Raw genomic sequence first — 13,504 nt, forward strand, 5'->3', positions numbered from 1 at the left:
ATAGGTCTGGTCCTCGAGTGGTGGTTCTAAATTGGAGAAAGGCCAATTTTGTGGAAATGAGCAAGGATCTAGGTAGGGTGGATTGGGATAAGTTGTTTTCTGGCCAGGGTGTGCTCAGTAAATGGAAAGCCTTCAAAGACAAAATTTTGAGAGTGCAGAGTTTGTACGTTCCTGTCAGGGTTAAAGGCAAGGGTAACAAGCATAGGGAACCTTGGTTTTCAAGGGAGATTGGTGAGCTGGTTAGGAAAAAGAGAGAGGTGTATAGCAGGTATAGGCAACTAGGAACGGATGAGGTACTTGAAGAGTATAGGAAATGTAAAGAAGATACTAAAAAAGGAAATCAGGAAGGCAAAAAGAAGACATGAGGCTGCTTTGGCAGATAATGTGAAGGTAAACCCAAAGGGTTTCTACAGGTATATTAAGAGCAAAAGGATAGTAAGAGACAGAATTGGTCCCCTAGAAGATCAGAGTGGTCGTATATGCATGGAGCCTCAGGAGATGGGGAGGTCTAAACAGTTTTTTTGCATCAGTATTTACTCAGGAAACTGGCAGCGTGGATATGGAAGGAAGGGAAACAAGCACTAGTGTCATGGAACATATAGAGATTAAAAAGGAGGAGGTACTTGATGCTTTACAGCGAATAAAGGTAGATAAATCCCCAGGGCCTGACAAGATACTTCCTCGGACCTTGAGAGAGACTAGTGTAGAAATTGCAGGGGCCCTGGCAGATGTATTTAAAATGTCCTTAGCCACGGGTGCGGTGCCAGAGGACTGGAGGATAGCTCATGTTGTTCCATTGTTTAAGAAAGGCTCGAAGAGTAAACGAGGTAATTACAGGCCAGTGAGCCTGACCTCAGTAGTGGGTAAATTATTGGAAGGTGTTGTGAGAGATAGGACATATAAGTACTTGGACAGCCAAGGGTTGATTAAGGCTAGTCAGCATGGCTTTGTGCGTGGTAGATCGTGTTTAACGAATCTTGTGGAGTTTTTTGAGGAGGTCACTAAGAAAGTAGATGAAGGTAAGGCTGTGGATGTTGTCTACATGGACTTTAGTAAGGCCTTTGACAAGGTCCCACATGGGAGATTAGTTCAGAAGGTTCAGTCAATGGGTATCCATGGAAAGGTTGTAAACTGGATTCGAAATTGGCTGAGTGGGAGAAGACAGAGAGTGGTTGTGGATGGTTGTTTCTCAGATTGGAGGCCTGTGACTAGTGGCGTGCCTCAGGGATCTGTGCTGGGGCCATTGTTGTTTGTTGTATATATCAATGATCTAGACGATAATGTGGTAAATTGGATTAGTAAGTTTGCGGATGACACGAAGATTGGAGGTGTAGTGGACAGTGAGGAAGGCTTTCAAAGCTTGCAGAGGGATCTGGACCAACTGGAAGAATGGTCCAGAAAATGGCAGATGGAATTTAATGCAGACAAGTGTGACGTGTTGCATTTTGGAAGGACAAATCAAGGGAGGACATACACAGTAAATGGTAGGGCACTGAGGAGTGCGGAGGAACAAAGGGATCTGGGAGTTCAGATACGTAATTCCTCGAAAGTAGAGTCACAGGTAGACAGGGTTGTAAAAAAGGCTTTTGGCATCCTGGCATTTATAAATCAAAGTATTGAGTATAGGAGTTGGAATGTTTTGGTGAGGTTGTATAAGTCATTGGTGAGACCAAATTTAGAATATTGTGTGCAGTTCTGGTCGCCGAACTACAGGAAGGATGTCAGTAAGATTGAAAGAGTGCAGAGGAGATTTACAAGAATGTTGCCGGGTCTTCAGGACTTGAGTTATAAGGGAGATTGAGCATGTTAGGACTTTAATCCTTGGAGCGGAGAAGAATGAGGGGAGATACGATAGAGGTTTACAAAATGATGAGGGGCATAGACAGGGTTAATGTAAGTAGGCTCTTTCCACCTAGATTATGAGAGATAAGTAGAAGAGGACATGGCTTTAGGGTGAAAGGGGAAAGATTTTAGGGGGAACATTAGAGGGAACTTCTTCACTCAAAGAGTGGTGGGAGTGTGGAATGGGCTGCCATCTGATGTGGTAAATGCGGGCTCGCTCTTAACTTTTAAGAGTAAATTGGATAGGTATATGGACGAGAGAGGTCTGGAGGGGTATGGGCTGGGGGCAGGTAAATGGGACTAGCAGAATAATGTTTTGGCACAGACTAGAAGGGCCGAATGGCCTGTTTTCTGTACTGTAGTTTTCTATGGTTCTATGGTTCTGTGGTTCTATGGAAATACAAGGCAGTCTTGCAGAGATTGTGCATGGCTTTTGTGAAACAATTTTGAGTACTATATGCGGTTTTGGTCTCCATGCCTAAGGAAAAGAATATTTGGTTTGGAGTTAGTGCAAGACAAATTAATTGGAATGCTTCCTGGGATGAAGGAACTGCCCTATGAAGAGCTGTACTGAGGAAGTTTGGTATAAACTAACTGCAGCTTAGAAGAATTAGAGGTGATCCTGCTGAGGCATAAAAGATGCTGAGTCAATTTGGCAGGGAAGATGCCTAAAGGCTGATTCTTCAGACTGAAGATTCTGGACTAGAAGACATAGTTTCAGATTGGCCATATAGAAGTCAGATAAGGAGAAGTTTCTTTACATAGATTGTAACTAGGTTTGAGCTAGACTAGCAGAAGTTCCTTCATATCTTATGCAGGCTTTCAGTTAGGCCTACCAATTCCCAAGATTCTTTTTGTGCACGTCACCCTTTATCTGTAAACAATCCTATCGAAAAGTTTACCTGAATTCTCGGAAGCTGGCTCACACTACTCTTAACCCCCTCTGTCTGGCTATTCATCACATGCCCACAGAGAGATCTATTCACCACAGAGAGATTTGGAATTGGAATTGGTTTATTATTGTCACATGTACTGAAGTACGGTGAAAAACTTGTCTTGCATACCATTCATATGGATCAATTCATTACGCAGTTGCATTGAGGTAGTACAAGGTAAAACAATATAGAATGCAGAGTAAAGTGTCACAGCTACAGAGAAGGTGCAGTGCAGGTAGACAATAAGATGCAAAGTCATAACGAGGTAGATTGTGAGGTCAAGAGTCCATCTTATTGTACTAGGGAACCATTCAATAGTTTTATAACAGCAGGATAGAAGCTGTCCTTGAGCCTGGTGGTACGTGCTTTCAGGCCTTTGTATCTTCTGCCCAATGGGAGAGGAGAGAGAATGTCCGGGATGGATTTCACCTTTAAACTACCCTCTATAGTACACAAAATATCTGAGCTGGTGGCTCAATCAAGGCATCTTCTTCTTCACCATTTTATGATTTAGGAGTAGGGCTTGTGTGGGTGGATTTCTTGGCTAAGTGAAAGTAGGAGGATTAGATACATGAATATAATCACCTGCAATAATCCCTGCATTGCTGCTAGCCAAACTGGTGAGCAAGATTGATTTGTCAGTAAAACTAGAATAAATAGTAGTTGCCTGGAGACAGGACATTAAAATGTCAAATAATACAAAACAGCTAGACCTGCACAAAACAACAAGCAGCAAATCATTGCATGGCAGCTATCTCTCCTCCTGTCTGCCGAGACAATGGATATGGAATTGACTGTTACCAGTATGTTTTTGCTTCCAGCAATTGTGCAACACCTTGTCTTGCAAGAGAACAATAAATGTACTGATAAATATGTTGTAATTGCCTGTGTCCCGTGCTTTCCACTGCAGAATAATTGGTAACGTGTGTATGCTGTGAGCTTTGGTGCGAGCATTGGTGTAGATGTGGTCCTATGAATCATAATTTATAGTTGTTATTAGACAAGTGATGGGTTGTATAGCAGCAGTGCAGTTATTGGGAGATGAATGTGATAATATATTCAATTACCTTGACCAATCATTCAAGATCATTATACTCCCTCTGGCACTGCATCCAGGCCTTGGGCACAGCATTCCTGGAATTGTCAGTGGCAGCAACACTTCATATTAAACCCGGTGGGCTTGCTGGCTCCCTAAACATGGAAGACCTCTCTCCTCCACTCCAACTGAGAAATGAAGAGCAGCATCTGAAAATCAGGGTTCTGGCTTTTGTCCCAGATCTGCTCTGGTTTCCTTCAATCTTCCCAATCCTATGACAGTGATTGATGGAAATGAGCACCTTGACTCTAAAGTGATTTGGTGATCTAAGAGTGACATTAAAGGTGAAACTTAATGCTGGTTATCTTCTAAATATACAGATCTATGAAGTGACATAAGAATTTCAAAGCTTGCCCATTTTTAGCCTATTTTAACACCCAACTGTTCAAAACTTCCTCAACATATCAATTGTTTGTGAAACTCACATTCTTCCATCCCACCAATATGAAATTTAGTTCACAACATGACTTCTGGCAATTTCAATAATGGGTCAGTTGGGTGGGTGGAAATCCTGCTCCACTGTATTTCTAGCAGTATTGACAGGACTCAGAATTTCAGAGCTTGTGCTATTAGTCAAAGTTGATATTTTTTGGTTTCCCTTTCTGTGAATGTGCAAGGAAAATGTGTTAAAAGACTGTAAATTTGGAGGGAAAAAATGATTTCACATAAATAAAAGAACTTTAACTTGTGTTCTCAGTTGAAATATTGATTTTATATTATGTCTCATATACATAATACAAAACACATTAAGCTCAATTCCATTAGCAAAATACTGCAGTTGTTGAAAACTTGAAATAGAAACAGATTGTGAACAGTCAGCAGTTCAGGCAGGACCTGTAGAGAAAGGAGAGTTAACTTTTCAGATCAATGATTATTTATCAGAACAGATCTAATAGAGTCATAGAGCACTACAGCACAGAAACAGGCCCTTCGGCCCATCTAGTCCATGCCGCCTTATCTTCTGCCTAGTCCCATCTACCTGCACCCAGACCATATCCCTCCAAACCCCTCCCATCCATGTACCTATCTAAGTTTCTCTTAAATGTTACAATTCAACCCGCATCTACCACTTCCACTGGCAGCTCATTCTACATTCGCACCATCTTCTGAGTGAAGAAGTTTCCCCTCAGATTCCCTTAAATATTTCACCTTTCACCCTAAACCTATGTTCTCTAGTTCTAGTCTCACCCAACCTTAAGGGAAAAAGCCTGCATGCATTCACCCTATCTATACCCCTTATAATTTTGTATACCCCTAAAACATCTCCCCTCATTCTCCTGCACTCCAGAGAATAAAGTCCTAACCTGTTCAACCTTTCCTTATAGCTCAGGTACTCAAGTCCCAGCAATATCCTTGTAAATTTTCTCTGCATTCTTTCAAACTTATTGATATCTTTCCTGTAGGCAGCTGACCAGAACCGCACACAGAACTGCATACTCTAATTTCGGCCTCACCAATGTCTTGAACAACTTTAACATAACATCCCAACTCCTGTACAAGCCCTGATTTATGAAGGCCAAAGTACCAAAAGCTCTCTTTATGACCCTATCTACCTGTGACACCACTTTCAAGTAACTATGGATCTCCATAACCAAGTCCCTTTGTTCTTCCGCACACCTCAGAACCCTACCATTCACTGTTCAAGTCTTACCCTGGTTTGTTCTCCCAAAGTGCAACACCTCACACTTGTCTGCTTCTGTCAGCCATCTTTCATCCTATTTACCTAGCTGGTCAAGATCACACTGCAAGCTTTGATGGCCTTCCTCGCTGTGCACTACACCCCCAATCTTGGTGTCATCCGTAAATTTGCTGATCCAGTCTACCACATTGTCATCTAAATCATTAATATAGATGATAAACAATAATGGACCCAGCACTTATCCCTGCAGCACACCACTAGTCACAGGCCTCCATTCAGAGAGACAACCATCTACTACCACTCTTTGGCTTCTCCCACTAAGTCATGAATGAAAGTCATTATTCTCAAATCTTAAGATGTTGCCTGAGCTGTACCATTTCCTGTTTTTATTTCAGGCCCAATTTCATCCTCCCCGTGCTGGGTAGCAGCAGTTCAGGAAGCATGTCATCGTTGAATGCCCATGGTTTTCCAACAATTAATTTTAATAAGTTGGTAATTACATTCTGAGCACCTGTTAGGTATTGTCTTCCAACTGATGCACATTTTCAATGCTTATTTCAATACTAGCATTGTCAAAAGAACTGAGAACCCATAGAATGTAATATCTACATTAAATTTAAATCGTTAAATTGATTTATTATTGACACATGTACTGAGGTACATTGAAAAACTTTGTTTTGCATGCCATCCATACATTACATCACATCACTTCATTACATCAGTGGACTGAGGTAGTACAAGGGAAAAACAATAACAGAATGCAGAATAAAGTGTTACAGTTACAGAGAAAGTGCAGTGCAGGCAGACAATAAGGTGCAAGGCCATAACGAGGTAGATTGTGAGGTCAAAGGTCCATTTTATCATATTAGTTTTAGTCCCAGTTGTATCACAACCGCTATGCAATTAGAATCATCAATTTGATTCAACAAAGAAAGAAAAAAATATTTAAAGTAATTTGGAGATAATAACCATACACCACTGACAGAATCACACAGCACTGGCCCTTCCATTCACCAAGTCTGTGGGAATCATCAAGAACCCATTTAAAGTAACCCTACACTAATCTCAATTTCCTCTAATTCTACAGGGACAATTTATAGTTGTCAATTAATCTATCAGCCTACATGTCTTTGAGATGTGGGAAGAAACCGGAGTACCTGGGGGAAACCTACATGTTCACATTTTCAAGAGGATGTGCAAACTCTACACAGACAGCACTGCAATGAACCTGGGTCACTGGAGCTGTGAGACATCAAATCTACCAGCTGTGCTGTTATATACTGATTGTCTCCAGCGATACTATAAGGAGAAGATAAAATGTGGAAAATGATGTAACATGATATCACAAAGGATTATATTTTGAGAATGGAGCTTACCCTTGTTGGAAAAATATTTAACTGATTTCCAGCCACATCTAGAACCTCTAACTTCCTTAGGATACACAATTCCTGGAGAATTGACACAAAGCAAAAATTATTTCACTGCTTTCCCTCAAATTATAAGACTCTGTTAGTCGTTCCTTTTCCTTTTATAAGTAATGAGTACCTTCTCCACATAATTAGTTACATTCAGTGAATGATTTAACAGGAGTCACAGAGATTCAATTTCAATTAGTTTCAAGGCTAAAACATTTTATTTGTGTAAAAAAAAAGTGTGATTTAACTATTTTATTGAGCTGTGACAATTTATCTCTTTTAATATAAATAAAAAAGATGGCTACAGAGATGTTGATAAATTGGTTGTTACCTTGCAAAATTCTTTAGATTGAAAAGTTTCCAGCAGATAGGAAAACTCTAAATGTAACACCACTGTTCAAGAAAGGAGGGGAGGTAACAGGAAACTAGCCAGTCAGCCCAACATCAGTTGTGGGAAAAGTGCTGAAATCCATTACTATGAAATTAATAACAGAGCAATTATGATTAGGTAGCGTCAGCATAATTTTATGAAAAGATAGTTGCCTTAATAATTTGCTTCAAATTCTTTGAAGATATAAGTAGCAGGATTAATAAAGGTGAGCCGGTGGGTGGATCAGGATTGGTCATTTCAGGTTGCCTCAGTTATTAACAGTCTGCATAAAAGGTTTAGAACGTAGAACATAGGACATTACAGAACCGTACAGGCCCTTCAGCCCACAATATTGTTCCGACATTTTATCCTGCTCTAATATCTAGCTAACCCTTCCCTCCATAACCGTAGCCCTCCATTTCTCTATCATTCATATGTCTATCTAAGAGTTTCTTAAATATCCCTAATGTATCTGCCCCCACAACCTCTGCTGGCAGTGAGTTCCACGTACCCACCACTCTCTGTGTAAAAAAACGTACCCTTGACATCCCCAAATCTTCCTTCAATCACCTTAAAATTTTGCCCCCTTGTGTTAGCCATTGTTGCCCTGGGAAAAACTCTCTGACTGTTCACTCAATCTATGCCTTTTATCATCTTGTACACCTCTATCAAGTCACCTCTCATCCACCTCTCCAAAGAGAAAAGCCCCAGCTCACTCAACTTATCCTCATAAGACGTGCTCTCCAATCCAGGCAGCATGCTGGTAAACCTCTGCACCCTCTCTAAAGCTTCCACATCCTTCCTAGGTGACCAGAATCGAACACAATACTCCAAGTGTGGTCTAACCAGAGTTCTATAGAGCTGCAACATTACCTCATGGCTCTGGAATTCAATCCCCCGACTAATGAAGGCCAACACACCCCACACCTTCTTAACAACCCTATCGATCTGCACAGCAACCTTGAGGGATCCATGGACGTGGACCCCAAGATCCCTTTGTTCCTCCACACTGCTAAGAGTCCTGCCATTGAAGGGATCCAATGAAATACATGGAGATTTAATAATGATACAAAGAAAGGTGGGAAAGTAAGCTGTGAGGAGAACAAAGTGTCTGAAAAGGGATATAGACAAGTTAAGACGGTGGGAAAAAATGGCAAATGGATAACAATGAGAGGAATTGTGAAGTTATCTACTTTTGATATGAAGAATGGAATTGCAGAGTATTATTTAAATGATGTGAAGCTATTAGTGTTCACAGAGATCAGGGTGTCCTTGTTTTATCAACAGAAAATGCTGGAGATATTCAGCAGGTCAGGAAATACCTGTGTAGAGAGAAATAGATCATTTTCAGATCAATAACATCATCATGCTGCCAAGCCTCCAGCATTTTCTGCTTTTGTTTCAGATCTGCATTTTTTTTGCCTTTTGATGGAAAGCTATCATTCAAGTCCATCAAGTAATTAAAAATAGTACAGTGGAGGTGGAATTCCTGGAGTGTGTACATGATGTTTTTTAGACAATACATTGGAACCAACAAGAAAACAGGCTATAGTACACTGGATATAGTGCAGCAAGAAAGGAATAAGTAACATTCTTGCTGTGCCTGGTCCTTTTGGAAAGAGCAACCATAACACGACAGAATTGTTCAGTAAGATGGAGAATGAAGTAATAGAGTCAGAAACCAGGGTACAGTGAAGAAATTTCTCCTCCTCCTAGTCCTAAATAACCTATCCCTTATTCTGAAATGTGCTACCTTGTCCTAGACTCCTTAACCAGACAACACAATTTCCTTGCATCTAACCTGTCAAGCCCTTTAAGAATTTTTTATGTTTCGATGAGATCTCCTCTGTTCTCCTAACCTCTGGAGAATATAATCTCAATCTACCCAATGTATCCTCATACTGCAAACCTGCTATACCTAAAACCAGACTTAGTGAATCTTCACTAAACTTCTACCATGGTAAACACAACTTTATTTAGGTAAGGGGATCAAAACCATATATTATGATACTCCAGGTGCTATCTCATCAAGGCCCTATACAACTGCAATAAAATGTCTTCACTCCTATATTCAAATCATCTAACAAAGGCTGACGTAAAATGTTCACTCCTAACTGCCTTCAGCAGATTGTGTATAAGGACACCTATGGCCTTTTGAACATCAATATTATACTGTCTCTCAGCATTTAACAAATACTCCCTATGTGTACCAAGGTAGATAACCTCACACTTTCGACATTGCATTCCATCTGCCATGTTCTCACCCAGTCATTCAACTTGTCTATATCCCCTGAAGCCTCTTTACATCTTCCTCTGTACTTACAATCCCACCGAGTTTAATATCACCAGCAAACTTGGAAATACAACATTCGGTCCCCTCATTGACAGAGATTGTGGCCCAAGCACCAATCCCCATGGTACCTCACCAGTTACAGCCTGCCAACCAGAGAAGGATCTTTTTATTACCTCTCTTTGCTTTCTGTCCAATAACCAATTATTAATGCATGTCAGTGTACTGCACTCAATTCCATGTGCTCTAACCTTGTTGATCAAATGCATCCTGAAAAGCCAAATACACCATATCCATGAGTCACATCCTTAAAGAACTCCAGCAGATTACTCAAACATGTTTACTCAACTTTTTGTAAACTCAAGTTCACTAAAATCACTCAAACTTTTTTTTTCTTTAGTAAATCCATATTGGCTCTGCTTAATCCTACTATCTCTTTCAAAGTGTTCTGTTATTACATTTTTCATCATAGATTCCAGCATTCCCTATGACTGACTTTAGGCTAACACGTCTGTAGTTTTCTGGTTTCCCTCTCCTTTCTTCCTTATTGTGGTGTCACATTTGCTACCTCCGAATCCACAGAAATAAATGTGGAATCTATAGAACTTTGGAAGACGGTGACCAGCAGTCCAGTTTGAGACTTCCACTTAGATATCCCAAACGTCTTGAGACTCACTATGGGAAATAATGGCAGTTGAGAACATAGCTGCCAGAATTTCACAGGCAAATCTGGGTCATTATGTACATAAGTAGCATACATTTACAGACATGTCACAATTGATTTTACTGATCTTTCCACAAAACCACCAAAATTATTCTGAAATAAAGCTATCTTAACGAACAGGCAAAACATGTGACATGAGAGCAATTCCTCAATTTACATATATTTGATTTATGAATTTTCACTATAATGCCATTGACTCTTTGAGGTACATGTCTTCAAGTTACTTTACTATTTTTCCCTGTGACAAATAGCACACCACTCTTCATTCAAGTGTATATGCTGTACCAAAACACCCAAAATACATTTCATCCAGCCTTTTCAATTTCTGAAATTCTGCTTAGTAAAATGTTTTCCAGGAACACATTCCCTTTGTAAATCAAGAAATAACTGTTTTATGCTGCTTTTAAGTTCCCAGAGATGTGCAAGCATATTCCAAAGTGGATTGGGTAAATAGGCTAAGGAACAGGTCAGTGGCAAACATTTAAGTAGCTAGTTCACAATATTCAGCAGAAACTTATCCAAATTAAAAAAGAGGGATTCCATAAGAAAGGTGAACCATCCACGATTAACAAAGGAGGTCAAAGAAAATATTAAATCAAAAACTAGAGCATACAATGTGTCAAGGGCTAATAGGAATTTTAAAAAAAACTGCAGTGCCAGCGGTAGACCAGGGGATTGGGAAGTTTTCAAGAATCAGCAGGGAGAGACTAAAAAGCTAATAGGGAGGGAGAAAAATGATTATGAGAGTAAATTGGCAAGTAATATCAAAACAAACAGCAAGAACTTCTAAAGAATATATAAACAGGAAGAGGGTAGCTAAGGTAAATGTGAAACCCCTAGACGATGAGAGCAAATAATTAATAATGGGAAACAAGAAAATGACAGATAAGTTAAACCAATACTTTGCATTAGTCTTTGTGGTCAAGGAACTACAAATATCCCAAAGATAATAGATGAGACTGTGTCAAATAGCATGGAAAAAATTGTAACACTTCCTATCTCAAGGGCTAAGGTATTAGAAAATCTAGTGGAATTAAAGGCAATCAAGTCACCAGGATTTGATGGCATACAACCAAGGGTTTTAATGAAAATGGCTGCAGAGGTATTGGAGCTATTGATTGAAGTTTTTCAAACTTACTGAGTTCTGGGACGATATTGGCAGATTAGAAAACAAGAAGGTAGGGAGACCAGAAACAGAAAACAATAGGCCATTTAGCTTAATGTCTATTGTTGGCAAGATGCTGGAGTCTATAATCAAGGAAGAAATAGTTAGTTTGACAAGATGCCACATAAAAGCCTGGTATACAAGGTAAGAGCTCACAGTGTTGGGAAAAGTGTATTAACATGGATTGAAGATTGGTTATCACATTTAAGGCAGAGAGTCAGAGTAAATGGGTCTTTTTCAGGTATATCATTGGACACTCTCAATTCTACAGAGAATATCTGTATTTTCTAAGACACCAAAATGTTGAGTCTGTCTTCCTTTCCACCAAATTCTCCCAATTACTGTTTTTTTTTGGCTCAGTAGCATTGCTGTTATATAAATAGATTGTTTGCTCCTGCAAACAATTAAGCTAAAACACCAGGGTTGACCGAAAAGGTCATCCTATACCTCTAACTGAGACAACAACAAATTCCAGCTATATGTGGAACAGCTTTCTTTACCAATCAAGCCAATCAGGAATAAATTACTAACAGAAGTTTTAACAAGCAAGCCAAATATTTTGTTACGAGGTACTTTCACAATGATTTTTAGCTGAGTGGCTTCTATGGTTATATTTAACTGGCATTTTATTTTGAATTTGACAGCAAAGTCAAGTTATACATATTATTTAACTCAATTGATCGAATCCTCATATGAAGGTTCAAGCTTCAAATCAGGGCAGTATTATATATCCTGGACAGGCATTACTGAAGGAGTGCTGTTTTGCCAAGACTTGCCAATTTTCAAATAAGATATTAATTCAAGGTCCTGTCTGCCAGCTCAGGTAAGTAAAATGATAGTCTATAACATTGTTTTAAGATTTCCACGTTCTCCCAAAGTCTCTCCTTCAAAAAGCCCCACTAAAATCAACTTCATTTCATGATATCTTTATTAGTCACATGTATATTGAAACACACAGTGAAATGCATCTTTTTGCATAGAGTGTTCTGTGGGCAGCCTGCAAGTGTCACCACGTTTCCAGCGCCAACATAGCATGCCCACAACTTCCTAACCCGTATGTCTTTGGAATGTGGGAGGAAACTGGAGCACGCGGAGAAAACCCACGCAGACAAACTCCTTACAGACAGTGGCCAGAATTGAAGCCAGGTTGCTGGCACTGTAAAGTGTAACGCTAACCGCTACACTACCGTGCCCGCTTTCTTTATGTCTTTCTTAAGATTTTCTGCAAAGAGTATGTTTAGAAGATTTACCTACACACTGCGGCAATTTACAACGGCCAATTAACCTATCAATCCACACATATCTGAGATAATGAAGGAAACCATGTGGTTACAGCGAGAACATGCAAACTCCATACAGACAGCACTGAAGGTCAAGACTGAACCCAGGTCACTGGAGCTATGAAGCAGCAGATCTACTAAGTCCACCATTATGGTACTGTATAATGGAGTAGAATAATGGATGCAATGGAGTCAAATTTCTACTGGAGTTATCACAGTTGTTTGACATAACTTCAACAGAAGATCCACACAAACCTAGGGAGACTAATTCATAAACTTTTTCTGAGTTTTCCATGGAGGTTAAGATAAACAATTGTGAGAATCCCTGTGGAAATTAATGCTAAATAGATACTATATATATTATTAATATATTAATATATATATATATATATATATATATATATATATATATATATATATATATATATAATTTATATATATATATTAATGCTCTATCACAATAACTTACTTCTGGAAGCTCCTGGATTTGGTTTCTTGGCACAGAAAGCTTCTTTAAATTAGTCAAATATCCAATATCATGTGGAAGTGATTTAAGTTTATTGTTTGCTAAATGTAGCTCACAAAGCTGCTGCAAGAGACAAAGTTTGCTTGGAATGCTCTCCAGTTGATTGGTGTTCACGTAAAGATATTTGAGTTCCATCAGCCTGTAATAATAAAACAGAGAAATTGGCTGGTTACAGCGATATAATGACATAGTGGCACCTTCTATAAATAAAAGTCTGCCTTC

General features: G+C 39.4%; 1 protein-coding gene across 1 annotated transcript in view; it reads right to left on the bottom strand.

Annotated features, from left to right (window-relative positions):
• lrrc69 (leucine rich repeat containing 69) overlaps positions 1-13,504 on the bottom strand; it is a 46,631-nt gene that overhangs the window by 15,313 nt on the left and 17,814 nt on the right. The window contains exons 4-5 of the mRNA XM_052023566.1: positions 13,226-13,421; positions 6,889-6,960 (exon numbers count right to left, since the gene is read on the bottom strand). Of these exons, the coding sequence (XP_051879526.1) occupies positions 6,889-6,960; positions 13,226-13,421 (268 nt within the window). The remainder of the gene's footprint in view (positions 1-6,888; positions 6,961-13,225; positions 13,422-13,504) is intronic.

This window comes from Pristis pectinata, chromosome 9 (genome assembly GCF_009764475.1).
Source record: "Pristis pectinata isolate sPriPec2 chromosome 9, sPriPec2.1.pri, whole genome shotgun sequence".
NCBI classification, from domain to species: Eukaryota; Metazoa; Chordata; class Chondrichthyes; order Rhinopristiformes; family Pristidae; genus Pristis; species Pristis pectinata.